Source organism: Xenopus laevis, chromosome 9_10L (assembly GCF_017654675.1).
Source record: "Xenopus laevis strain J_2021 chromosome 9_10L, Xenopus_laevis_v10.1, whole genome shotgun sequence".
Lineage (NCBI taxonomy): Eukaryota > Metazoa > Chordata > Amphibia > Anura > Pipidae > Xenopus > Xenopus laevis.
In genome coordinates, this window is record NC_054387.1 from 103,756,945 (window position 1) to 103,783,645 (window position 26,701).

Below are 26,701 nucleotides of genomic sequence, written 5' to 3' on the forward strand. Positions count from 1 at the left end.
GGCAGAAGAGGAAAGGGATACAGACTGTAGAAGTGCCGATTTTCAACTTGTCCCACCATTCACTGACAGAGGCAGAGGTGAGCATATTACGTAAGGGGTTGTCTTTTGTCCCCACTTGTCACTTTAATTCTTTGGATTGGGACATTGATTTCTTTAAATTATGTAGGGGCTTGTGCCTTAAAGAACACTTTAAAGATTCGCATGAACAGACCCAGGATGTGTCTAAACTTCGTCTGAAAAGTTCCTTTACTCCTCCACTTATACACCCCACCATTAAACTTTTTAAACAAGCAGTTGAGCGGGACATTATGACTAATTTTCCTTTGGAATCTTCAAGACATAATATTACACAGATGGAAAGAGCGGCCATTAAATCGCTGCAGGATGACACGAATTTGGTTATACGCCCGGCTGACAAGGGAGGAGGCATAGTACTTTTGAATTATTCTGACTATAGAAAAGAAATAATGGGTCAATTATCAGACGTAAATGTGTATAGAGGATTGCCAAGGGACCCTATTGTTGGCTTCAAATCCCAAATTGATGCAGTGATTGATAAAGCATTTGATGATCAAATTATTACTATAACGTTAAGAGATTATTTGAAGCAAGACTTTCCCATTTGTCCAATCCTCTATACTTTGCCTAAAGTGCATAAAGATATGAAAAATCCGCCTGGGCGCCCTATAGTGTCCAGTAGGGGCTCTCTGCTTCACCCTATCTGTATATATCTAGACACTATACTTCAACCTGTAGTACAAAGCACCCCTACTTATTTGAGAGATACTCCACACCTGTTAGAAAGTTTAAGAGCTTTAAAAATTCCGAAGGAACAAAAATGCTTGTTGGCCAGTCTGGACGTAGTCAGCTTGTATACATGTATCCCACATGATGTGGGGGTTGAGGCAGTCAAACGCTCATTGGAAGCGCTCGATTCATATGGAGGACCCCCTATTGCATTTATATTGGAACTGCTAACACTGTCTTTAACAATGAATTATTTTCGTTTCGAAAATAATTATTTTCTACAGGTTTCAGGGACGGCGATGGGGGCAGCCATGGCACCCTCATACGCTAACCTGTTTATGCACCAGTTTGAACAGACTGCAATCATACCTCAATATGGCAGCAAGATACTTTTCTTCCGTCGTTACATCGACGATATCCTTATCGTCTGGTGTGGGACGGAGGAAGAGTTCCACTGGATGGTCAGTGATTTGAATACACTTGAGAGCCCTGTTAAATTTACTTATGAAATTCACACTGACTGTATACATTTTTTGGATGTGGAACTTTTGAAGAAAGATGAACATATTGATTTTACTTTGTACCGTAAAAAGACGGACAAAAATGTACTACTCCACTATAACAGCTGCCATCCGAAGTCCATGATTAAATCACTACCCATTTCACAGTTCTGTAGAGTTTTAAGGAATAACTCAAATGAATCAGTGGCAGAGAATCAGCTACTCGAGATGTGGGATAGATTTAAGGAACGAGGCTATCCAGATTATGTGCTTCAAAGGGCATTAGAATCAGCTAGACATCGGGTGACAGTTCCCTATTGTGATACTAAAAAGTCCCACTTTGTCTATAGCACTAAATTCACCTCAGGGTCCAATTTGACGAATAGGACTATTAGAAATCATTGGGCCATTATCCAGGCTGATGATGCTCTGAGTAAGGTGGTTCCAAAGAACATTATGAACTGTTACCAGAGAGGCACAAATCTGAGAGACCTTCTTGTTAAAAGTGATCCAGTAAAATGTTATCAAACACGCCAAGTTACATGGTTGAGTAACAACAAACCAGGTTGTTTTAAGTGCCCTTGCTGTACCTCATGTAGATTTATGACACCAGGCAGCAGCTTCCTACATCCACAAACAGGCAAACGATTTGCAATAAGACATCACATTACATGTACCACAACTCATGTGGTCTACATGATCACGTGTCCATGTGGGTTATCATATGTAGGCAAAACCGACCAAACCCTACGCCTGCGAATGGATGGTCATCGTTCTGCAATAAGCACAGCATTTCGAGATGGCCATACAAATAAACCGGTGGCTAACCATTTTCTTGAGGTTGGTCATAGGGTACCTACCTTCAGATATATAGCGATTGACCATATCCCCCCTCCCAGGAGAGGGGGTGATAGATCTAAAATGCTGCTACAACGCGAAGCATTTTGGATCAAGAAACTGAACACTTTAGCACCAGCAGGGCTGAATGAGTATTGCTCTCTTCTGTGTTTTTTGCAACAAAGATAGGGGTTACACTGTTACTCTTTTTTGTTACAAGTGCAATATATCCTGTGCGGGAGTAAAAAGTCTGCGATTTAGTTATTATGTATATAATGACAATTTTGTATTGATCTTGTTTCTTTCTTTTCATGTGGTTCAGGTGGTGACAGGTTTAACCCCTGAGAGGGGCGGAACTACGCATCACATGTCCCAAGGGGCGATACGGGGTTGGGTGAGTGCTAATTGGTTTTACTTATTTATGGACAATATGTTTTATGGTGTGTTAATGGTCTTGATAAAGGTCTCAGGAACAGACCGAAACGTTGACCTATACATTTTTTAACCTATATTTAATAAAATGAACTTTTAAACTAAACAAAAGTTCCCAGTGTGCACCTCATTTTTTCGGATTTTTATATATATATATATATATACACACACACACACACACACACACACACACACACACACACAAACACTTTGTTATTTACCTGATCAGCATGGCCTTTGACATCAAAGTAAATTGTCAGATTGTGATGCAAACATTCTCTAACTGCCTCCTTCAGAGTAGGAATGTTCTCTCCATCAAACATATTCCTGAAATCAGATTTTAAAATGAATAGAGAGCTTAAAGGAACAGTTCAGTGTGAAAATAAGAACTGGGTAAATAGATAGCCTGTGCAAAGAAAAAAAAACATGTTTCTAATAGAGTTAGTAAGGCAAAAATGTAATGTATAAAGGCTGGAGTGACTGGATGTGTAATATAATAGCCAGAACACTACTTCCTGCTTTTCAGCTCTATAACTCTGAGTTAGTCAGTGACTGGAAGGGAGGCCACATGGGACATAACTGTTCAATGAGTTTACAATTGATACTCAGCATTCAGCTCAGACTCAAAAGCAACAAATATGACCCGTGTGCCCCTCCCTCAAGTCATTCATTGGTTGTTGTCTGGTAACCAGGGTAACCAATCAGTGGAAACCAAGAGAGCTGCAGAGCAGGAAGTAGTGTTCTGGCTATTATGTTACACATTTAGTCACTCCAGCCTTTATACAAGTGTTGGTGCTGAGTGGGGGAGCTGGAGCACAAATTCTGAAAAGAAGGGTGCAAAGATGAATATTGCCAACAGTATCCCCAAACATTGATGGTGTCTCACTTATATAGTCCTTTCCAGAAAAAAAGTCACTCCTTCAACTGCATTAGGTAACCTAGTGTAGCCAGAAGTTGCCAAAAGAAAAAAAAACAAATGAACATTTCATCTGCATTTAAGGTGTTGTCACTTTATACTGGTAGGGACATTTATCTGAAGCAATATAAGGTGGGTTTTCAGTTCATAACTGCACTGAAAGTGAAGACAAATGCTGAAAGTGAAGTGGACAGCTGTGAGCAGATCTTTGCCCTGATATGTTAGTACATTCGTATCTATAACTGTACGGGTGTTTAGCATAGTCACCACAAGCGATGCTTGGCTGCAGCATTGAGTTTCTTGATATCAGTAAAGGTGAGATCTTGCAGTCTCCCAGTCCCATCTGTTGTCCTCTCCACTGTGTCATCATGCATGAGGATAGGAACTCCATCTCCAGTGAACTCCAAATCTAGTTCGACTCCAGTTGCACCATTTTGTGCAGCCTGTAAAGAGATGGTAGAGTGATAAACTGCCCAAAGAACAGGGACACGGGCAAAATTTTATATATAATATAGAAAGCTCTTTATAGGAGGCTTTACAGCAGCATACTGACATGGTTTTCTTCCCTACAAGCCTGATTCTTAAATATGTATTAATAAATAGTAACATAATTCCAAGAAAGCCATATATTGCATCTCTAGTATGGTATCTGCCCATTCTAGTCTAACGGTGTATGGCCACCATAGGTTGGCTGCTCATTGGTCTTCTTGATCTGTATTGCAAGTGTTGAAATTGATCTTAAAGGAAAACTATACCCCCAAAATGAGCAGTTAAGCAACAGATAGTTTATATCATATTAAGTGGCATATTAAAGAATCTTACCAAACTGGAATATATATATTTAAGTAAATCTTGCCCTTTTATATCTCTTGCCTTGAACCACCATTTTGTGATGGTCTGTGTGCTGCCTCAGAGATCACCTGACCAGAAATACTACACCGCTAACTGTAACAGGAAGAAGTGTTGAAGCAAAAGTCAGAACTTTGTCAGTTAATTGGCTCATGTGACCTAACAAGTATGGTTTGTTTGTTTGTTTGGTGGCTCTTGTTTTTTTAAAATGGCAATTTTCTATTTATGATAACCCAATAGCACATACTACTTGAAAAGTATATTATTTTGAAAATGGTTTGTTTACATGAAGCAGGGTTTTACATATGAGCTGTTTTATGCAATTTCTTTTTATAGAGACCTACATTGTTTTGGGGGTATAGCTTTCCTTTAAATTCATCGAGACCAATTTGGCAACTTATTGGCCATGTATGAAATCTGAAATCTGCTGGATACCTATTGGATGGATTGGAAAATCCCATTGGACAAGGACCACAATGGCGGGTTGTTGAAGTCCTCGCCTGACAGATTTCCATAGGCCTCATTTGGCCACGTTTGTTGGTATGATTGCTAAAAATGCAAACTGGAGAGCTGCTGAATAAAAAGCTAAATAACTCAAAATCCACAAACAATATAAAAAATAACAACCAATTGCACATTGTCTCAGGATATCACTCTCTACATTATACTAAAAGTAATCTGAAAGGATTAACAACTCCTTTAAATTTTTGCAGATTAGGACTGGGTGTGGATAAGGTTTCGCATTTTACATTTACAAGTTTCATATTATTCACTACCATGCAGTTAGAAGACCTGACCAGGAGGTGGAGCTGTTGTTACAATAATCATTAAATTAAAGGGGTTGTTCACTTTTGAGATAACTTTTAGTATGACGTAAAAAGTGAAATTCTGAGCCTATTTGCAATTGGTTTTCATTTTTTCATTATTTGAGGTTGTTAAGTTATTTAGCTTTATATTCAGCAGCCCTCCAGTTTGTATTTTCTGGTTGCTAAGTGCCCTAGCAATCATGCATTGATTTGAATAAGAGACTGGGATATGAATAGAAGAGGACCTGAATAGAAAGAAGAGTAATAAAAAGTAGCAATAACAATACATTTGTAGCCTTACAGAGCTCAGCAACCCCATTTGAAAGCTGGAAAGAGTCAGAAGAAAAAGGCAAATAATTAAAAAAATATAAAAAAATAAATAATGAAGACGAATTGAAAAGTTTCATAGAATTGATCATTCTATAACATACTACAAGTTAAAATAAAGGTGAACCACCCTGTTAACAGAGCAATTTTACATATTTTACATTCATACTGCATAGTAAGTCCGTTTATGTGAGCATCCAGCATCGTTTAAATGTCGGCTGGCTAATTACAGCCATATATTTATGGCTTTCCGTTCTTTAAAGGGATACTGTCATGGGAAATTTTCTTTTTTAAAAAAAAGTATCAGTTAATAGTGCTGCTCCAACAGAATTCTGCACTAAAATTGATTTCTCAAAAGAGCAAACAGATTTTTTTATATTAAATTTTGAAATCTGACATGGGGCTAGTTATTGTCAGTTTCCCAGCTGCCCTCAGTCATGTGACTTGTGCTCTCATAAACTTCAGTCACTCTTTACTGCTGTACTGCAAGTTGAAGTGATACCACCCCCTCTTTCACCCCCCCCCCCCCAGCAGCCTAACAACAGAACAATGGGAAGGTAACCAGATAGCAGCTCCCTAACACAAGATAACAGCTGCCTGGTAGATCTAAGAATAGTAAAATCCAGGTTCCTCTGCAACACATTCAGTTACATTGAGTAGGGGAAACAACAGCCTGCTAGAAAGCAGTTCCATCCTAAAGTGCTGGCTCTTACTGAAAGCAAATGACCAGGCAAAATGACCTGAGATGGCGCCTACACACCAATATTACAACTAAAAAAAATATACTTGCTGGTTCAGGAATGGAATTTTATATTGTACAGTGAATTATTTACAGTGTAAACAAGTTAAAACAACATCATAAAAATCATGACAGAAGCCCTTTAAATAGACATGAGGTCATAACTCTCTACTTGTGCGGAACATCCATCTAAGCATATTTATAATTATACACATGGGTGACAGCTGCCAAATTGAATGAGACATACTACACCCAAAAGGGGCAGGCTTGTGATTGTCCTATTGTTATTGTCCTCTATAAAGTATCCTTTAACTACAGCAATGCCATCTGGCAGCCTCACTTGTAGCTGCAGCTGCAAATATTTTAGCCATCGAAAAGAATAATTTGTGCGCAAACCAATCAGAGCTGGAACATTTACTGGTTACTTAGTAACTGGCTGGATATTAAGGGCAGAGACACACGCTGCGATTCGGAGAGATTAGTCGCCCGGCGACAAATCTCCTCTTTTTCAGGGCGACTAATCTCCCCAAACTGCCTCCCCTGCCTTCCCACAGCTAGAATGTAAATCGCCGGCGGGATGGCACTCGGAGCGATTCGTTTTCCAAAGACCACTCCCCCCCTGAAGAGCGACTTCGGAAAATGAAGCGTTTCGAGTGCCATCCCGCCAGCGATTTACATTCTAGCTGGCGGGAAGGCAGTTTGGGGAGATTAGTCGCCCCGAAGAAGAGGACATTTGTCGCTGGGCGACTAATCTCCCCAAATCGCAGCATGTGTCGCTGCCCTTAACTAAATATTATTAAGGTTTATTGCCCACAACACAAGATACAAAAATTTTTCCTTGATGCTGAAGGTATACAGAAACTAAAGCAATAAATGGAGAGTTGCAGTTGAATGAAAGGGGACATTATGCCAAAACAAATGACATTCTAAGCAGCTTTTCAAGTGGTTTTGAAGGTATATGTAAATGCAGAAGTACATTCAAAGTACAACGTCTGCTACTTTGTTTCAAAAGTCAGAACCGGCAGTGCAGAGAACAACTAAGGACCAACCTATACCGCTTTCAATAGCAATGCCACTGGGACACTAGAAAGCTTTAATGAATGTATATTGGAAGGGTGCTTAGAATGACATTTGTTTTGGGATTAAAGTGAGAAAAGGTACTGACGGTTCTGATGGCTGCCAGGGTGTTCTCAGGAGCGTCGTGTCCCCCGCCTCTGTGGGCTACCGGAGCCGCCCTCCCCTTTGGTTTGAGCACCTGCAGGGCCCGGGATTGTGGCACCGGTTCGAACCTACAGAAAAACAGCAGCAGATAGACACAGCCGGTAAATATGGACGAAACAAACGGGTTTCGCGTTAGTAACAGCACCACAAGGAAAATGGTACTGAATGAAACCAACAGGCCATCACCCCACAGCATGGCGGGGGCAGATAAAACCATACGGAACCCACAGACACGAAACCGGACCCTCTAAACAAAAATCAAGCGTCCTGACGTTCTAAAAACTACAACTCCCAGCGTCCCAATGTATGTGCGGCCGGCTTGGGAACGCTGGAAGTTGTAGTTCAGAAGCCCCAGTGCCTAATCCAAGCAATAACCACGCCCCAGCAACCCGGAACTGTCTACTAGCCCCGCACAAGTCCCTCCTACAAATAAAAACGGGGCGTGTATCTGCTGCCCGTTGCCAGGCGCTGTTGTTGCCGCGGGGGACCTCAAAATATGGCGGGGCGGAGGCGGGTTCTGAACTGTCAGCTGCCCGGAGCCATCTCTGCATTGTTCTGTTACTGAACAGAAAGTGTGGAGTTGTGTTGGGCAGGGCGTCGGGGAGTCGCAATGTTTCTGTGAATGTCGTCTCATCTGAGTGCTGGGTAAGAACTAAGAATGGCTTTATTTTCATATAACGGCCGGTGTAGTTCCTAAATGGTGTCTCGCCGAGGATGCTGGGAGCTGGTACTGTATAATAAGGAGAATTTTGGAATGCCTTGTACAACTTTATCAGTTCAGCGTGTTGTGGGGCTGCTGCACGACCTCGTGGGAAAGTGAGCTCACAATTGTATCAGATGGGGGATCCCTTTCATGGCAATTCATCTGCTTTTCAGTTGCTATATCCAAGAGAGTGTATAGATATCTGCTCAGTGAAGTCCTCAAATAGAGTCACTGATATGAGATACTATATCCAAGAGAGTGTATAGATATCTGCTCAGTGAAGTCCTCAAATAGAACCACTGGTATGAGAGTTATTTCATTTGTGTGGCACCACTCACTGGGACTACATCTACTATTCATAGGACAACACCAGGCCCAGACTGGCAATCTGTGGGTTCTGGCAAATGCCAGAGGGGCTGTTGTATGGTTCCATAGAAAGTTACCATATAGTGGGCTGGTAGGGGGCTGTTTGGGCCTCTGTGTACTTGGAATGGCAGGGCCTATTTTGACTCCCAGTCCAGGCCTGGACAGCGACACTCTCCATCAAGCTACTTTCAGGGTTGCCAGGTCTAATTTTCAAAACCAGCCAAAGTCGGCTAAAAAACCAGCCCAAGACTAGATAAGAGGAAATTCGAAAGTAGCCCCAAAATAGCACGATATGTGCAGTGAAAAAAGTCTAAAAGGTAATATATATGAAAAAATGCCTTTTTCAGATTGGCAAATTTTTTCATGACGCAAAATGGTACAGATTTGACTACAGAGTAACTACATAGAGGGACCCAGGAGGTATAAGGGCCCCATAAGGCCCTAATACATGTACAGTTTCAATAAATATTTGTATAAAACAGCTCAACCTATAGACATTTTGGTGGCCAGCAGATTTTTGCCCCAAAATTGTCTGAAATTTAAGAAAGTCGCCAGAAAATGCAAAAATGCTTAAGAGTGATGGAAGACTGGGATACAGAGGCCAAAATCTGGTATCTCCCGACTTCTACAAAAGTCAGGCCCTTTGCATTCTGGGTATTGTAGTCTTACATTAAACTTGGCAGTTGGTAAATTGTTAAACGAAAACGACATTACCCAACATGCATTGGAAGACACAGGATTGACACATTAGGGCAAGAATAAAACTCTGGCTGGTTTCAAAGTACAAACCAGCCAAAGTCGCATAAAGTAGCCCAAATCCGTACCATGGCTAATTTGTACTTTCAAACCCGCCTGGGCTTTAATTTGGTACCCCAATTTGGCTGGAAAACCGCCAACCTGGAACCCTGCCCTGTGCACAGACAACCAATATATACAACTTGCATTGTCAAAAAAGATCTATCATTGCACAGTATGTACAACCGACGTTTCGGTCCCCATTTGTTTTTTTTTTTAAAAGGGTCTCAATGGGGACCGAAACGTTGGTTGTACATACTATGCAATAATACATCTACTGGCTTTTGATTTATATTTCTGTGTCTGTGTGAAATAAAGTTGCGTACACTCGATATAATTAGGCAAATGCCTTTTTGCACAAGAGGTGACATAGAAAAAACACTTGTCACAACACAGGACTTGCCAAAAAAAGACTTTTTTGTTTATGATTCATGCGTTAGAAGCATTGTTTCAGACCCACTTGTGAGTCTTTGTCTGGTTTACAAGTGAGGCCTAAACATTGTGCCAAGCCTTGTGGAAACTGCACTTCCACCTATAGTTTCGCTACATCTCCCAGTATGCTTTTAAAGGCATAGGAATCGGTCAGTGTAACTGTGGCTAACTAAAATGTTAATATATTCTCGCAAGCTCAGTTGTAGTACATTTTAATGTACCGTTTCTTAGTAACCCTATTCTTTTTGCAGTGCATGATGTTATCTTTGTTTGATTTGCAGAATAAGAAGAATATACTTTTCTTCTGTACAAGTACATCAGTATTTTCCATCTGCCAAATAAACACAGGTGTGTATTCCTCAACATATTCTTATTCTAGAGTATTTTATATATCTGCTTATTTTTTATAATGATCAGTCTGTTCTGTTGTAGTGGTCCTTATGCATACTTGTTTCAGTCAAGAACCGACACTCACCTGAACTTGCATTATTTTTATATCTGAATGATCAGATATCTGAATCATCAGATAAACAGATAGAAACAATAGAATTCTACCTCTATTCACCGATTCAGCAGTATCCCTGGCCGATCAAAGGTTTCTGTATTAAAAGATTGATACGCCGACCTATATCCCTGCCATACAAGCACCGAATATCGCAAAAAAGCTTCATACTATAACAGGGGTGTCCAAACTTTTTGCAACAAGGGCCAGATTTGGTGAGGTGAAAATGTGTGGGGGCCGACCATTCAGCGTGACATTCTTTGAACCATTAACATCATTTAACTAATTTAAACAAGGAATCACATAGCCGTAACAGTAATATTTGGGCACATTAGTGAAATGATCTGCCACTTGGTCTATAATGCTGCCTGTGTGCTGAAGGTGTTAGCAATAGACACGTACTGGCACGTAATGACGCGCTGCTCTCGAAGACTTCTTAGGTTTACAGTACTGGCACATCAGTACGTCTATAGACACCTTCAGTCCTAAAAAAGTATGTAACTTGCCGCATTTGGCCCCGGGCCTGATTTTGGACATGCCTGTACTATAATATCTGCAGTGCATGTATGGCCACCTTAAAGCTCTGGATAATCCAATTAAATTTTATATTTTTCTTAAATTTAATTATATTCAACTTACAGTTTGGCATTCGTTTAGTAATCGGTCAAATGTTTTGTGAAAGATTTGGTATTCGGCCAATATAAAGAATTACTCATTTGGTGTGTCTCTAGTACATACACTACAGACCTATGCAATAAGAACCTGCCTATATGTGTTTTGGAAAGTGGGAGGTAGCTGAAGTACCCAGAGGAAACTCACAGATTGGAAGTTAGTTGCAGTTAGTTCCCAGGTTGGAATCAAAACCAGATCCCCAGGGCTGTAATAAGATTTACTTGGAACCAAAACCTACCCACCCTGCAGATACTTTGTGTAACACAGGCACTTATTTATCATTTTCTGTTTTTAAATATATCAGTTTTAAAAGGGAACAAATCCAGCCCATCCTTTAATTTTAACTCCACAGCGTGGTTAGAGATATCCACCTTTTTCCACATAAATAGAAATGTGTCTGCTCCTGTTGATTCCAGTATGTATGTATTAACGCTTTGTGTTGCATATAAAAACATTTATTAAAACTTGTAGGATGGGGACTTAGTTCTCTTTTTTTTTTTTTTTTTTTTTTTTTTGGATAAAAGATATTCTGAAATCAGTTATTTGGGGGGGGGTGTAATAATGATAATAAATAAGGATTTATTATTACATAAAATGCACAGTATTAGCTGCAACTTTACTCAATACTAAATATACAGCCAACCATCTTAAAAATAAACAGAGTTTAAAGGCCTTTTTTAATTCTTAATATACAGTAGCTCTATAATTCAGATGTCATAACACTATAGTCAGCATATTTAACTATAATTTCTTGATCCCAGAGATATTCATAGATTTATAAACTGGCTTTTCTGGTCAGGTAAGCACAGCACCGTATTATAAATGCAAGTTTTGTGCCAGAAAATCTGGAAGTGTTCTGCTGTCATACCTGTAATTCTTACACCACTTCTAACACACTTAGGGCTGAAAAAATGAAATAAACTTTAATAGGATTATTTTGCCACCAATTTGGACTAATTATATCTTAGTTTGGATCAAGTACCAGGTACTGTTTTATTATTACAGAGATAAAGGAAACAATTTTTAAAAAATTACAATTATTTGTTGATTGGAGATGCCCTTTCTATAATTCAGAACTTTCTGGATAATGGATTCTATACCTGTACATCAGATACTGCTCATAATAAATCCCTTCAATGCCTGGACTTCTTTACATCGAATTCAAGCATCCATTTCTCCAAGATTGTTGATTAGCACCTATTGTTAAGTATTAGGATACTGGGAATCACAAAGGAGTTCCTTGACCATATATAGCCACAAGGTCACAGGCAGAGTGCTTTGATACAGGTCATGGAATGCTGATGTGACAATATCCTTATATTTCACAGGGGGTATATTATTTTTTATATAAATACACAAGTTTCATTTAGGCATGTGACACACTAAATCACTAAGCTCTGATTCGAACTATTGACTTTACTGTATATATATAATTTACAAGATATTTATGGCTGTTGTGTATTATAAATTTTGTGTATAAAATTGTAACAAAACATGAACCAGAAATCTAAGCCTGTTAGGTACCGATATAACCCAGACATATGTGTTTACTATTGTAAATACGTATTATGTCTGGGTTATATCCATTATACTGTATACCCTTTTATAAATGTATTCTATGTTAAATATTGTGTTATTAGCAAGACTGCAAAGAAATGATATGGTATTAGCCCATTGCTATCCAACTGTAGGCACACAATGGATTTTATTGCCCCCAGTTTTCTTGTGGCTTTACACACCACAAGATCTGGCTCTGCAATATGTAACATATGATACTCTCCATTTACTCCAACACTAAAGAAAGTTGACCAGCACTGGTCCAACTTTTTTTGAATTGTGTAAAAGGCAGTATGAAGAGAGAAGGGGAATATCCTTCGATCAGAAAATTGTTAGCAAGCCTATGGGGACCTTCCCCATAGGCAAACATTGGCCTTGGTAGGTTTTAGGTGGCGAACTAGGGGGTCGAAGAAATTTTTAAAGAGACAGTACTTCGATTATCGAATGGTCGAATATTTGAGCGATTTTTAGTTTGAATCGTTCGATTCGAAGGTCGAAGTAGCCAATTCGATGGTCGAAGTTGCCAAAAAAACATTCGAAAATCGAATTTTTTTTTCCTCTATTATTCTCTATTCCTTCACTCGAGCTTAGTGAATGGGCCCCTTCATGTGGCAAAATGATAGATTTGTATGACAACATACCATTAAAGCTATTGAAAACTTCTAATGAACATGTATTGGAAAACCAACAGTTTCATTTGGCCAAATGTCATTTTTATTTAATTCCTAGTATTTATATAGCTCCACCTTGGGTTTGCATCCCCTTTAATTACTGAACTGAAAAATCCACGATCCTCCAGGCAATCCATGTTTACTATTCTAGATTTGAAGTGCTTCTGTTATTCTCCGAACTGTTCCAATAAAAAGTAAATACATAGCAACATGTAGTAACAAGCTAATACATTTGGTAAGAGGTCATGTTTTCCATAGTAAACTCTATTAACACCACTTCTTATGCAATAGTCATCTCTGATACCCATGCGCTAAAACACTTCTGCTAGCAAAAAACAGACACACTGTCACCTACCATTATCTTGCCAACATGATGGATTTCTTCGTAGCCCCGGGCTATTTGTGTTCTGTTCTCAGAGGCGTCTGAGATGGGCATTCAAATTAAATAGTCATGCTGGGTTGCTTTTCTGTTTTCTGTTAACTTTGAATGACAATTGTTTGGGAATAGTAAATAAAAATGTGGAAAGAAAATTGGCATCTAACACCACTAATAAAATAAATATATATCATAAAAGAGCTTGAAAAAAACAGTTTTGCTGCTTTTTTTAAATTCAGATTTGGGACCATGGAGCCATATGAAGAGTTTTGCAAGAAACAGTTAGCCAGAATCCAAGTAAAGGAAATTCTCCATGATGACATATCCGTAAACAAACAGAGGTTGTCTGTGATCAAGTTCCATGGTGTTGCAGTGCTTTCTCCATTGGTAAGTCCTTTGCAAACCCACAAATACTGACTGTGACGATAATTGAATGTTGGAATCCACAACACTACATTTATTCTGCAGAATGCTTTACCATACCTAAATAAACAGCTCTAGAAGCTTTCTCTGTTTGTTTAGGATAGCAGCTACCATATTAGCTTGTTGCGATATTACTTTCTACCTGAGTCTCTCCCTGCTCGCTCATGGCTCTGTGCTCTGATTACAGCAGGGAGAGGAGCAAACTGAGCATGCTCAAGCCCTAGCCCTGGAGGTTTAATCTGAGCACAGGAAGTCTGATACAGAAGCTCATGTAAACACAAAAGAAGGAAAGAAATGCAGTGTTTCTTTTGATAGAGGATTCAGAGCAGCATTACTTTGAGAGTTTACTGGTGTATTTATATAGACCTTTCTGATAAAGCTTACTTAGTTTTAACCTTTCCTTCTCCTTTAATAACTCAGGCCCCTGGATATTCCATTTTTTATTGTAAATATAATTATTTTTGTGAAGAGTGCTTGCATTCTCAGATTCTGAAAGTATAATTCTTTAAAACTCATTTTATGAAGACTGTGTTAAGGGTGGTCCACCTTTACAGGAACAGTAACACCAAAAAATGAAAGTGTTTTAAATACTGTTACCCTGCACTGGTAAAACTGATCTGTTTGCTTCAGAAACACTACTATAGTTCATATAAACAAGCTGCTGTGTAGCAATGGCTGAAAATTGAAAAAAGGCTATATGGCACAGGTTAAATAGTGGATAACAGATAATACCATTATGCTCTACAGAGCTTATCTGCTGTGTAACCTGAGCCTTTTCTACTTTGAATGGCTGCCCCCATTGCTACACAGCAGCTTATTTATTCAAACAATAGTAGTGTTTCTAAAACAAATATAGCAGTTTTACCAGTGCAGGGCAACACTGCATTATATTTGTAATACTTTAAAACACTTATTTTTTGATGTTACTGTTCCGTTAACTGTTAGTATGTTATTGAACAGCTACTTTTAAATATTTTTTTAATTGGCTTTCATTTTTTGTTATTTGTAGTCTTCCGACTCTCTCCAGCTTTCAAATGGGGTTCACTGACCCCATCTAAAAACAAATGCTTTGTAAGGCTACAAATGTATTGCTACTTTTTATTACTCCTATTTCTATTCAGGCCTCTCCTATTCACATTCCAGTCTCCTATTCAAATCAATGCATGGTTGCTAGTGTCATTTGGACCCTAGCAACCAGACTGCTTAAATTGCATACTGCAGAGCTGCCGAATAAAAAGAAACTCAAAAACCACTTATAATAAAGAATGAAAACCAATTACAAATTGTCTCAGAATATCGCCCTTGACCTTAAACAAAAGGTTAATGTAAAGGTGAAAAACTCCTTTACCCTTCACCCGTTGTGGCCTCTTCTATAAAAGGAATGTATCACAGCTGTCTGCTTGCAAATGCACAGAGAATTATTACATAATTAGTATTACTGAGATCTGGTAGGATAAACACATTACTGGACTGTGAACTTGCCTAAACTTAGAATCGATGCTGCAGGCTTTTAAGATGCAATTACCAAATACCGTAGATCCAGGTTTCCTGATTCTATTCTCTGCTACCGGGAAAACTATCATTTAGTTCAGGGGTGTCTGTGACTGCTGCAGCAATTCGTAAAGGATACACACCAAATTAATGATCAAGGCTGACAGTAGGGGCAATTTAAAGGCTATAGGGGTAGAGATTTCTAAGATGATTTAGAAACTTATTTCAATATGATACAAACTTCCTAGTATAAATGAATAGAAAAAGGGTCTAGCTTCCATTAGAAATAGAAAAAGCTGAAATTAATAAGTGTGATTGATTTCAACTATCCGCACATGGAGTATAATGACATTTTAGGACATGCAAACTTTAGCTGGATAAGAGCACTTAACTGGGACAAAATATTTGGAGTTAAAGTGGTTGTTCACCTTCCAACACTTTTTTTCAGTTCAGTTGGTTTCAGATAGTTCCCCAGAAAAAAAGACTTTTCCCAATTACTTTCTATTTTCTGTGTGTGGCTGTTTTTCTAATATTGAAGTTTTTCACCTGCTTAGGGCAGAGACACGCGAAAATTCGGGGAGATTTAGTCGCCTGACGACAAATCTCCTCTTTTTCGGGCGGGATGGCACTCTGAGCACTTTGTTTTCTGAAGTTTCCTTGTGAGGTGACTTCGGAAAACGAAGCAATCCAAGTGCCATCCCGTCTGCGATTTAGATTCTAGCCGGCGGGAGGCAGTTCGGGGAGTTTAGTCGATGGGTGACTAAATCTCCCCGAATCATCACCTGTGTTTCTGCCCTAAAGCAGTTCTGGGAGGGGGGTCGCTAACCCTGTAAATTGTTCTAAATTGATGCATTGAAGTGATACATTTCTTATCTTTGTCCCTGTTGAGCAGAATCCCTGGGTTTTAGTAAAGACAGCTGTTAGAATTGATACAATAGTTGCTAATATTCCAGCCTCAATATTATAAATATTCCAGCCTCACAAGGAAACTTCGGAAAACGAAGTGCCGCGTGTGCATTGCCGCAGTCTATTTTCATTTTAGCCGGCGGAGGGCAGAGGGAAGGCAGTTCAAGGAGATTTTCGCCCGAAAAGAGGATTTATCAATGGGGCGACTAATCTCCCCGAATCTGCTCGTGTAGCCTGACCCTTAAGGGAAAAATAATGTCCTAAAGATGTTATGCCAGTCTGGCTGTAGGTGCTCAACCTGAATAGCTACATTTTATAGTTCAGAATTATCAATTACTGTGTGGCTTGTCTGATCTTGGTTAGACAAGGAACCCAGATTATTTTTTTTTTTTTTTGTGCTTTAGACAAAGGGTAAAATGTATGTTCAGCCCAAGCCTTATTCATTCACAAATGTCGAAAGGGGGATATACTGCCCTCAAGCTAAATCAAACGCTTTTTTTGTTGCTTAACAAATATAAATACCTCTTGCAAACCCACCATAGAAATGGAGAGGTTAACATTGATATTAGCATTTAAAGCATTCCTGTTATCTGGGTCATCTGAAAAAGTACAAGTAGGCCAACTGAGCATGCTAAGAAGCAATTAGGTACGCAAACATTTCAATTGAAAAGGACATGGCTGTGAATCACCAATCATTTTTAAATGGTAAAACTAGTTTAGTCCAATGCATATACGAATCACTGCATTCCATAGGTATGGGACCTGTTATCCAGAATGCTCAGGACCTGGGGTTTTCCAGATAACTGAACTTTCCATAATATGTATCTTTATACCTCAAGGCTGCTATTAAAAAAATTTAAACTTTAAATAAACCCAATAGGCTGCCAATAAGCATTAATTATATCTTCGTTTGGATCAAGTACAAGGTACTGTTTTTTTTTTTTTTTTTTTTTTACAGGGTGAATGTATGTAGCAAGTATTATTCAGAGAAGTGGTGTACCTATAAGATGAGCACACCCCACAGGGTGATGTGACCCAGTAAGAATTTGCTCCACCCTGCTCTTGTAAGTGGCCTGTGGGTGGCAGAGAGCATGGGAATTCCAATGGTACACCACTGAGAAACCTACCGTATATACAGAGTTTTTCAGCCCCCAAAATATGCTGAAAAACTCTACCTCGGCTTATACTCGGGTCAAGCGCAAAAAAGGTCGCCAGCTTCTAAGAAAAGTCGTCGGCGCCTAAGAATAGTCGCCGGCGTCCAAGAATAGTCTCCAAGAATATTTGCCGGCGTCCAAGAATGGTCGCCGGCATCCAAAAACGAGACGCTGGCACCTCCAATGGGAGCAGAAACCCTCAATTTTATGATTGAAACTTACCAGAAGCTGCTGCATTTCTCACCCTAGGCTTATACTCAAGTCAATAAGCTTTCCCAGTTTTTGGAAGTAAAATTAGGTACCTCGGCTTATACACGGGTCAGCTTGTACTCGAGTGTATACGGTACTTATAATGTAATAGGATATAGTTGCAGAAAACGAAGTAATTTTTCACTTGATTCTGCTATAATTATAATAATAAGCCATTCTGTTAATGCCTTTATTTGGACGATTTCGTGGACAAGTATAATATCAAAGGCTATAGTGATACTAAAATCTACAATTCGTATAGATATTGGTATATATAATTTACAGCATGTGCATGTATGGAGAGGTTAGTGTGAATGTGTGTAGGTATGTGGACAAGGTTTCATTTGGAGGGTTCAACTTTATGGTCTTTTGTCTTTCAACCCAATTTAACTGTAGCTATTCATAGACAGATTAACCATCCAGAAATTAGTATCTATTGGCTTAAAGTCACTGATGCTCTATTGCCTCTATGCTCGTAATTAAGAGCCTTTAAAGATTACTTATGGCTGCAAGTAGCTTCTTCGCCAAAATCCGTCGAGAACCGACACAAGGCTTCCGGACGTTAGCAGATAAGAAGATTCTGCAGGCTGATTTTTTCCCAGTCTAGCCCTAGCCTAAAGGAGCTACTGTGATTTCTGTCATAAATGAGCCCTATTCTGTGTGTTAGTCTATTAGAGTGCTGGCTTTTTTTATTTTTTTATTTCTTGTTACTACTTATGTCTCTCTCGTTGCTAGTTTGTAATTATGTTCATTTGCTACTGTACACTGTTTCGTGTGTTTTTGTTAAGAAAGTGACTAGGTAAATAATTGCTATTTTGCTTTCCTGGGATTTGCCCTGAAGCATCGTTTGGTTAACACATAGTAGAGAGAAAGTTGTGAAACAGGTGCTTTTCCAAACAGTTAAGAGGAGAATTTACATTGCAAATGCAAAGGACCGAAGCAACGAAATCTGAATTGTGACTGTGAAATTCTTTATATTGCTGCTCACTGGAGCTTTCTAAATATTTCTGTCTTTCGCTAAGGGCAGTAAGTCACTTCAAAAACTTGATGTATACGGAAATATAATATGTATTTAACTACATCCACATTGTGCTTATATTGCTCAAAATTAATTATTTAAAGCAAACTTACTAACTGCATATTAGGATTTGAGCATTAAAGGGGTCGTTCACATTTAAGTTAATTTTTACTTAATTTACAATTAGTTTTACTTAATTTTATGATATAGAGAGTGATATTCTGAGACAATCTGCTATTACTTTTAATAATATTTTTTATTATTTGTGGTTTTTGAGTTATTTCGTTTTTTATTCAGCAGCTCTCCAGTTTGCAGTTTTAGCAATGTGATTGCTAGGGTCCGAATTGCGTTTAGTATTTTATAGAATGTGCAGTCTTCATTATTTTTTATATATATATTTTTTAATATATTTTTCCATTATTTGCTTTTCTAGTTGCTTAGACTTGGCCATTCTATCTTACAATAAGGCAGCACTCCTAAGTAGTGATGGGCAAATAAATTCGGCAATTTCCGCTTTCCGTCGTCAGTGAATAAATTTGCGAAACTGCAGCATATAATCTGCTGCGTCAAAAAAATTTGGGCATGTCAAAATAGTCGTGCGCATAAAAATTGTCACGCATTAAAATTATTTGGACGCCTATTGACTTTTAGGCATTTGGACAAAATAGGCGTGCGTAAAAAAAAATTGTTGCAGGCGTTGAAATTAACGCTCATTAAAATAATTTTGACACCCATTGACTTCAATGCATTTCTTAAATTTTCGCAGTTTCGCTAATTTCGCCGGAAATTTGCAAAATTTTTTGCGAAACTGGACAAATTCGGCCATCACTACTCCTAAGTCTGTACGTGCTCACCCGCTGTGCTGCTACCAGTTATACCTCCCCGGAAAGTGTAATCCAATAGAGATAAGTCCTTCAACATGGAGTACCAGCGGGGTACTTAAAAACATCTCTTTATCAAAAAAATAATAAAATCGTAAAGCGCACTTACATACTTCACGCTTGATACATTTCGTGGCTTTGGCCATTCTATGAAATACTAAAAGTTAACTTAAAGGTGAAGCACCCCTCTAAAGCCACATTCTCCACTATTTTGGTATCCGACCGAATCCTTTGTGAAAGATTTGTCCGAATACCGTACTGAATTTACATATGTAAATTAAGTATAGGAATGGTAAAAGAAAACAACACTTGCAGCGCACAGTTAAAAACATATTTACTTCTTTGTGTGTGTGTGATGAAAAGTCATGTGATTTATCAAAGTTTGATCCTGAGCTTGATCTCTTGCAGATAAAGTTTTTTTGTTTCCTTGCCTCTTTTAGAAAGCATTTTTTTTTTACCAAAAGGTTTTGGTAGCTCAGAGATCCCAAAATCCATTAACCAATGGGAACATCAGCATGTATTTAAATTAAAGCCATGCCTTAAGAGCTCTGGCATCAATATGCTCAATAAAATTGGTGTGGGAAATCCATCAAAATCATCATAATTTTGACAAATTGACATCATCTGTGAATAAAAATGTACCTTCAGTTGCCCGGAATTGCCTGCAAATGGTTGCGTGCTAGCTGCCGGGGGGGGGGGGCCCGAGAGGGTGCAGGCCCTGGCCCAATCCCAACCCCCTGCTCCCCAGGTAGTTACGCCACTGCTTGAACCATTTGAAGATTTTTTAGCCTTCGTTAGATTTTTATTTTTTATTTTTTTAGTGGGTTGTGCTCGAAAACTTGATCAATTCGAGCTGTTTGAGTTCTTTTTTTTTTTTCCCCACCATTGCTTTCATTCGAGTTTTTCCATAAATAAGCACACATTTAAGTGGTGAGTTTATGCGAGGAAAACTTTTTCGTTTTTCTAATATTGAAGTGTAAAGTGTCATTTTTCACCTTCTGAAGTCGCCGACCCTTTAAACTGTTATTAATTGATACATTTATTTGTTACATTTCTTATCTTTGTCCCTGAGCAAAATCTCTGGGTTTCATTACAGGCAGCTGTTAGAATTGATACAGTAGTTGCTAATGCTGCCCAGAAATGTATCAACTAAATGTTGCAAAATTGTAACCGTTTAGAGTCTGCGCCTGAATTACTGAGCTGCCAGGCTGAAACACCATAGGCAGGACGTTAAACTTTAAACTTAGATTTTGGAAAAACAGTAAAGAATAAATATTGGAAAATAATTGAAAAAAGTCTTTATTTCTGGGGAATAATCTAAAAACAACTGAACAAAAGTGTTTGGAAGGTGAACAACCCCATTAAACATCTAAAGGTATAACACTATACTTACCTGCTGTAGATCGTAGAATCCGTGGTGCTGATTCGCGTGTACCTGACTATCAATCCCCTATATATATTGTACATTTCTGGGTTCCTCTATGTTCCATGCTCACATAGTCGCTGTAATGGTCAGTGGCAAACACGTTTATTACTTTCCCTAAAGGGTTCATATTTGGTTTGACTGAATACTAAAAATCTGAATCTCTGTTGGTAGGCACTGGGCAGTATAGAAGGCTCTTCTTCTAAAGGCTAGCAAGAAAAGGATACAACCCCCAGAACCAACTGATGACTGCAAAACCAAAAAAATGAAAATATCCAAATATTATTTATAAAAATAGGAAAAGTATTCACCTTTGTTCACCTTTAAATTAACTTTTAGTATGATTTAGAGAATGCTTATCTGAGACAATTTGCTATTGGTTTTCATTCTTTATTATGTCTGTTTTTTGAGTTATTTTAGCTTTTTATTCAGCAGCATTCCAGTTTGCACTTTCAGCAATCTGGTTGCTAGGGTTCATATTGCCCTAACAAACATGCATTGATTTGAATAAGAGCCTGGAATATGAATAGGAGAAGCCCTGACTAAAAAGATGAGTCCTAAAAATTAGCAATAACAATAAGGGGCCCATTTACTTAGCTCGAGTGAAGGAATAGAAGAAAAAATACTTCGAATTTCGAATGGTCGAATATGGCTACTTCTACCATCGAATAGGCTACTTCGACCTTCGACTATGACTTCGAATCGAAAGATTCGAACTAAAAATCGTTCGACCATTCGATAGTCGAAGTACTGTCTCTTTAAAAATTGCTTCGACCCCCTACTTCGGCAAATAAAACCTACCGAGGCCAATGTTAGCCTATGGGGAAGGTCCCCATAGGCTTCCTAACAATTTTCTGATCGAAGGAAAATCCTTCGATCGATGGATTAAAATCCTTCTAATTGATTTTTCCTTCGATCGTAGGAATTGCGGTAAATCCTTCGACTTCGAAGTCGAAGGATTTACATTCGGCAGTCGAATATTGAGAGTTAATTAACCCTCGATATTCGACCCTATGTAAATCTGCCCCTAAATGTGAAGCCTCACAAAGCATTTTTTTTTAATGGAGTCAGTGACCCCCCCCCTCCCCTCCATTTGAAAGTTGAAAAGCGTCAGAAGAAGAAGGCAAATAATTAAAAAACTATATAAAAAAAAATTGAAGGCCAATTGAAAAGTTTCTTAGAATTAGTAATTCTTTAACTTGCTAAATGTTAACTTAAGGTGAACCACCTCTCGAATGCATTATTTTTAAAAAAAATTACATACAGACCCCATGGCACTTTAGCTAGTATATAACCTCTGTTTGCCTATAGTCTGTGTAGCAGCCAAGCCTCCTACGATTCCGGCCATCCTAAAAGGTTGGACTTGCCTTGAAGCATTTGAGACTGATGTGATCAATGATCTGTAGCTTGAAAAGACTTAAAATATATAGAGGCTGCCGAAACATAGTAAGGCAGTGTACAAACAGGTGTCTTAAAGACATGTTTACCGTTACGTCAACGGAGCAGTCGGCTTCTGAAAACAAAGATTTACTTGATATATTTAGAAAAGGGATTAAAGGTGGCCATACACGGGCCGATAAACCGAGACGGCAGTAGGCCAGAAAGTCAGCCGGATCTTGATTGGATGGGACAAAAAATCCTGTCGGATCGCGGCCGCATCTGTTCGTTGATGCGGCCCCGCGATCTGACCGCCCGTTCCCATTCATTACTGCCCACCTCAAGGTGGGCATATCGGAGAGAGATCCACTCGTTTGGCTACCTCGCCAAACAAGCGGATCTCTGTGTATGGCCACCTTTAGACCTCAAAGCCTCCACTTCTCAGAATTATACGCATTGTTCTTATAGAAATTATTACTTTCTGCAACATTCCTCTTGTGATCTGTACAGAAACATTTTCTTTCTTGTTCACATGGATTTGTGGCCAGATTTTGTCTAGGTGCTGGTTCATTAAAAAGCAGTCCTATTTAACATCAACATGTATTTATATAGCGCCAATATATGTTGCAGAGCTGTGCCAAGTCGTAACGATGTACGGGGTTATTTATCAAAAGTCTAATTTTAGAGCTATGTGAGGTTTTTTTATACCTCGAATGAACAACTCCGATTTTAAGAAAAAAACCTTAATGGAAAAAAACTTGAATCAGTGAATTCAATGTGAACAACCCAAAAACTCAAACTGATTACATTTTCCACGGAGAAAAAACTTGCTTCGAGGGAAGCCCACCGAAACAAACTCAAACCTCATGAAGGCTACAAACATCTTCAAATGGTTCAAGGGACCTCTGCCATCAACTTATTATACATGACCTTGGCAGATTATAGCTGGAGTATTTTAAGATTCAAGTTATTTCCAGCTTCAAGGTATAATAAATACCGAAAAATTCAAACAACTTTTTATTTTTAACCCAAAAAATTAAATTGTGACTGAAAAATACCCTGGAAAACTAAAAGTTTTCAGGTTAAATACAATTCAACCTTTAATAAATATGCGCCTTAATGTCCTGTGATTTGCTTTTTCTGAAATATGCAATTTAGCTGTTAATTGAAGGGACAATTAATGCTTAGGTAATTATCTATGTGATTTTTTTTCTTTTTGGAACAGGCTTGTTTTCACTACCTGATACTTTACCGTGTCCAAGTCCCTGGCAATGTGTAAACAAACTGTCACGCTTGTGTTACCTTGTTAGTTTTTTTTTTTTTTCTCACAATTACTACATGTCCTCACTGATTAGTGCTTGCCACAGCTCAGCAAGTGAAAGGCTAGTAAGGGTCTTAAGCACAATATGTAACACATTTGTACCCTTCTGTCTTCTACAAGGTAATTTTTTTTTTTATAAAAGAGCAAATTATTTCCTGCCAAAAGAAATTCAATTTTTTTTTTTTTTTTAAACATCGATTCAGGAGGATTTTATAGATGTGGAGCGTCTCTAATCCTTGTAACCTGTTTTGCAGCTGACTGCTGAAAAGAAGCAAGAGATGCAGCAATATCGACAGAGGGCTATAGAGCTGAATGAGAAGAAACAAAACTGCAGGAAAACATCCTTGCTGACCCGTGTCCAGGAGATATTGGAATCTGTTCAGGTAACTTTCTTTTTTTTTTTTTTTTTTTTTTTTTGATTAGTACAAAGCGTCTTAAGCATCGAGATACGTTTGTTGATATTATTTTTCATTTATATTGGATTCATTCACATCAGTCCCTTCCCCAGAGAAGCTTGCAATCTAAAATAATTTTCACATTCAAACACACTATGGTCATTTCTATCAGGAGCCAATTAACCAGTCTGTATGTGGGCGGAACGCAGAGGAATAACACGGACATGGGGAGAATATGCAAACTCCTTGCAGACAGTGGTAATCACTGTGCCTCAGTGCTATCCCTTTGTTTAATGGGGCAGTTTTGGAGCAGTTCATTTTTGGGGATTGTGGCACTATCCTCCGCATTTAGCCTTGTGTCTGTCATCTGATACTGACAAATAGGGATGCACCGAATCAGGATTCGGTTCGGAATTCGGCCTTTTTCAGCAGGATTCGGATTCGGCCAAATCCTTCTGCCCGGCCGAACCAAATACTAATTTGCATATGCAAATAAGGGATGGGGAGGGAAATCGCATGACTTTTTGTCACAAAACAAGGAAGTAAAAAAGGTTTTCCCCTTCCCTAGCATTTGGTTCAGTATTCGGCCGAATCTTTCACAAAGGATTCGGGGGTTCGGCCGCGTCCAAAATAATGGATTCGGTGCATCCCTACTGACAAATAAGCAGCATTTTTTCAGAACCTGGACAACTTTCCTTTGATCTCAGCATTTCCCTTCAACTGATTTCCCAAACTAATTTTAGGTGATCTGATAGTTGCAAATGGATCCTTCTGAAAATATAGGGTGATTTCTTTTTCTGTGCTGGACATTGAACTATATTATTTTCCAAGACCACAACAAACTTAAATTCCTGTAATAAAACCTGCAACTGTGATTTGTTTGCCTTGTCTAATTGCTAATTGTACTGCAGAGGCAATTGATTACTGCTGCAAAGTAGCACCAGTATTGTTTACTCTCGGACATCTTTTAGTTCAGATTTAGATTTGATGTTTATTGTAGAAACATGTAGAATTTGGTTACAATGAGAGGGTTTGTCTAGCTTCATAAAGCAAGGAAGATCTGTTTATACTCCCCTTTATTCACAAAGGCTCATAGGGCACCACGAGAAACTTCAAGGTCTTGATAACACTTTATTTTAGAAAATTAAGGTGAATTGTAAACTGCTTTATAACAACACAAGCGTTTTGTATTCTGCCAGTTGCTCAAAGGTGAACATCTCCTTTAAGATAAACCACTGTTAATATAAGTAACAGTGCTGCTTCATCATGTTAAAGAGGTTGTTCATCTTTGAATTAACTTTTAGTATGATGTTGAGAGTGATATTCTGAATTAATTTGCTATTGGTTTTTTATTATTGGTGGTTTGTAAATGAATTGGCTTTTTATTCAGCAGCTCTCCAGTTTGCAATTTCAGCAATCTGGCTCCTAGGGTCCAAATGACCCTTACAACCATGCATTGATTAGAATAAGAGACTGGAATATGAATAGGAGAGGCCTGAATAGAAAGATGATTAAAAGTAGCAGTAACAATACATTTGTAGCCTTACAGAGCATTTGTTTTTTAAGATGCCCCCCGATGTGAAAGCTTTGAATGAGCCAGAAGAAAAAACAAATACTTTAAAAACTATTAAATATCAGGGATGCACCGAATAAACTATTTTGGATTCGGCCAAACCCCCTAATCCTAAACTAAAGATTCAGCCGAATACCGAACCGAATTTGAATCCTAAATTTGCATATGCAAATTAGCAGTGGGAAGGGAAAAGCATTTTTTTTTTACTTCCTTGTTTTGTGACAAAAAGTCAAGCAATTTCCATCCCCTCCCCTAATTTGCATATGCAAATTCAGGTTCGGCAAGGCAGAAGGATTCTACCAAATCCGAATCCTGCTGAAAAAGGCCGAATCCCGAATCGAATCCTGGATTCGGTGCATCCCTATAAAATATAAATAATGAAGGACCAATTGAAAAGTTGCTTAGAATCGGACATTCTAAACATAAGAAAAGTTAACTTAAAGTTGAACCACCCCTTTTATTTATAAATCAACTGCTTTTGTGAAGGTACAGTGGTATAAATTGAAAGTAGAAGTGTAATCAGTCTGATGGTGTTTTATGGCCTGGAAATTCATGTAAAATGATTTAAAAGAGACACAACTGTTAGATGGATAATTGCCACTTGTTTTCTCTGTGATCTCCCACTCAGCCTTTTTGTATGCTTCTTTGGTTTAGAATACCTATGTGAAAATTTCCTCTTATTAAAAGTATTTCACCATATATGTTTTTACATTTATTACAATAAGCTGCCTCAGAAGCAACCTTGTTTTGAGTAATAGAAAATTGTACATCACTCACACTGGTGTATTGAGTGCATAATCACATGTTTGTTACACAGACTAATGCAGAACCTGACTCATGTTTACTACCAATTCCTTGGTAACCATCGTACGGCTTGGGAATTCTTGCTGCTGACAGGCTCGAGACAATAAACACTGAGCTTTGTATGTGCCCCCTGCAGATTTTAGTGTAGGTGATCAGCCTGCTTTATCTGCCTCAAACCTGCTCACTGCATCACAACAAATTACCTGGCTGTTTTATAATGCGGCTTGTGTTTTTGTGT

At 38.5% G+C, this 26,701-nt stretch overlaps 2 protein-coding genes across 3 annotated transcripts in view; one reads left to right on the plus strand and one right to left on the minus strand.

The window, feature by feature from the left end:
• The window catches only part of gde1.L (glycerophosphodiester phosphodiesterase 1 L homeolog), a 28,624-nt gene extending 20,895 nt beyond the window's left edge, over window positions 1-7,729 (minus strand). Inside the window, exons 1-3 of one of the 2 annotated variants that reach the window (XM_018234552.2) lie at window positions 7,319-7,729; window positions 3,700-3,875; window positions 2,738-2,843 (exon numbers count right to left, since the gene is read on the minus strand). In XM_018234552.2, coding sequence (XP_018090041.1) covers window positions 2,738-2,843; window positions 3,700-3,875; window positions 7,319-7,591 — 555 coding nt within the window. In that variant the 5' untranslated portion in view covers window positions 7,592-7,729. The remainder of the gene's footprint in view (window positions 1-2,737; window positions 2,844-3,699; window positions 3,876-7,318) is intronic. The other variant, NM_001095204.1, reaches the window with a different exon arrangement.
• Window positions 7,730-7,842: 113 nt separating this feature from the next.
• The window catches only part of ccp110.L (centriolar coiled-coil protein 110kDa L homeolog), a 35,453-nt gene continuing 16,594 nt past the window's right edge, over window positions 7,843-26,701 (plus strand). The window contains exons 1-4 of the mRNA XM_018236347.2: window positions 7,843-8,019; window positions 9,952-10,018; window positions 13,688-13,835; window positions 23,946-24,074. Of these exons, the coding sequence (XP_018091836.1) occupies window positions 13,698-13,835; window positions 23,946-24,074 (267 nt within the window). The 5' untranslated portion in view covers window positions 7,843-8,019; window positions 9,952-10,018; window positions 13,688-13,697. The remainder of the gene's footprint in view (window positions 8,020-9,951; window positions 10,019-13,687; window positions 13,836-23,945; window positions 24,075-26,701) is intronic.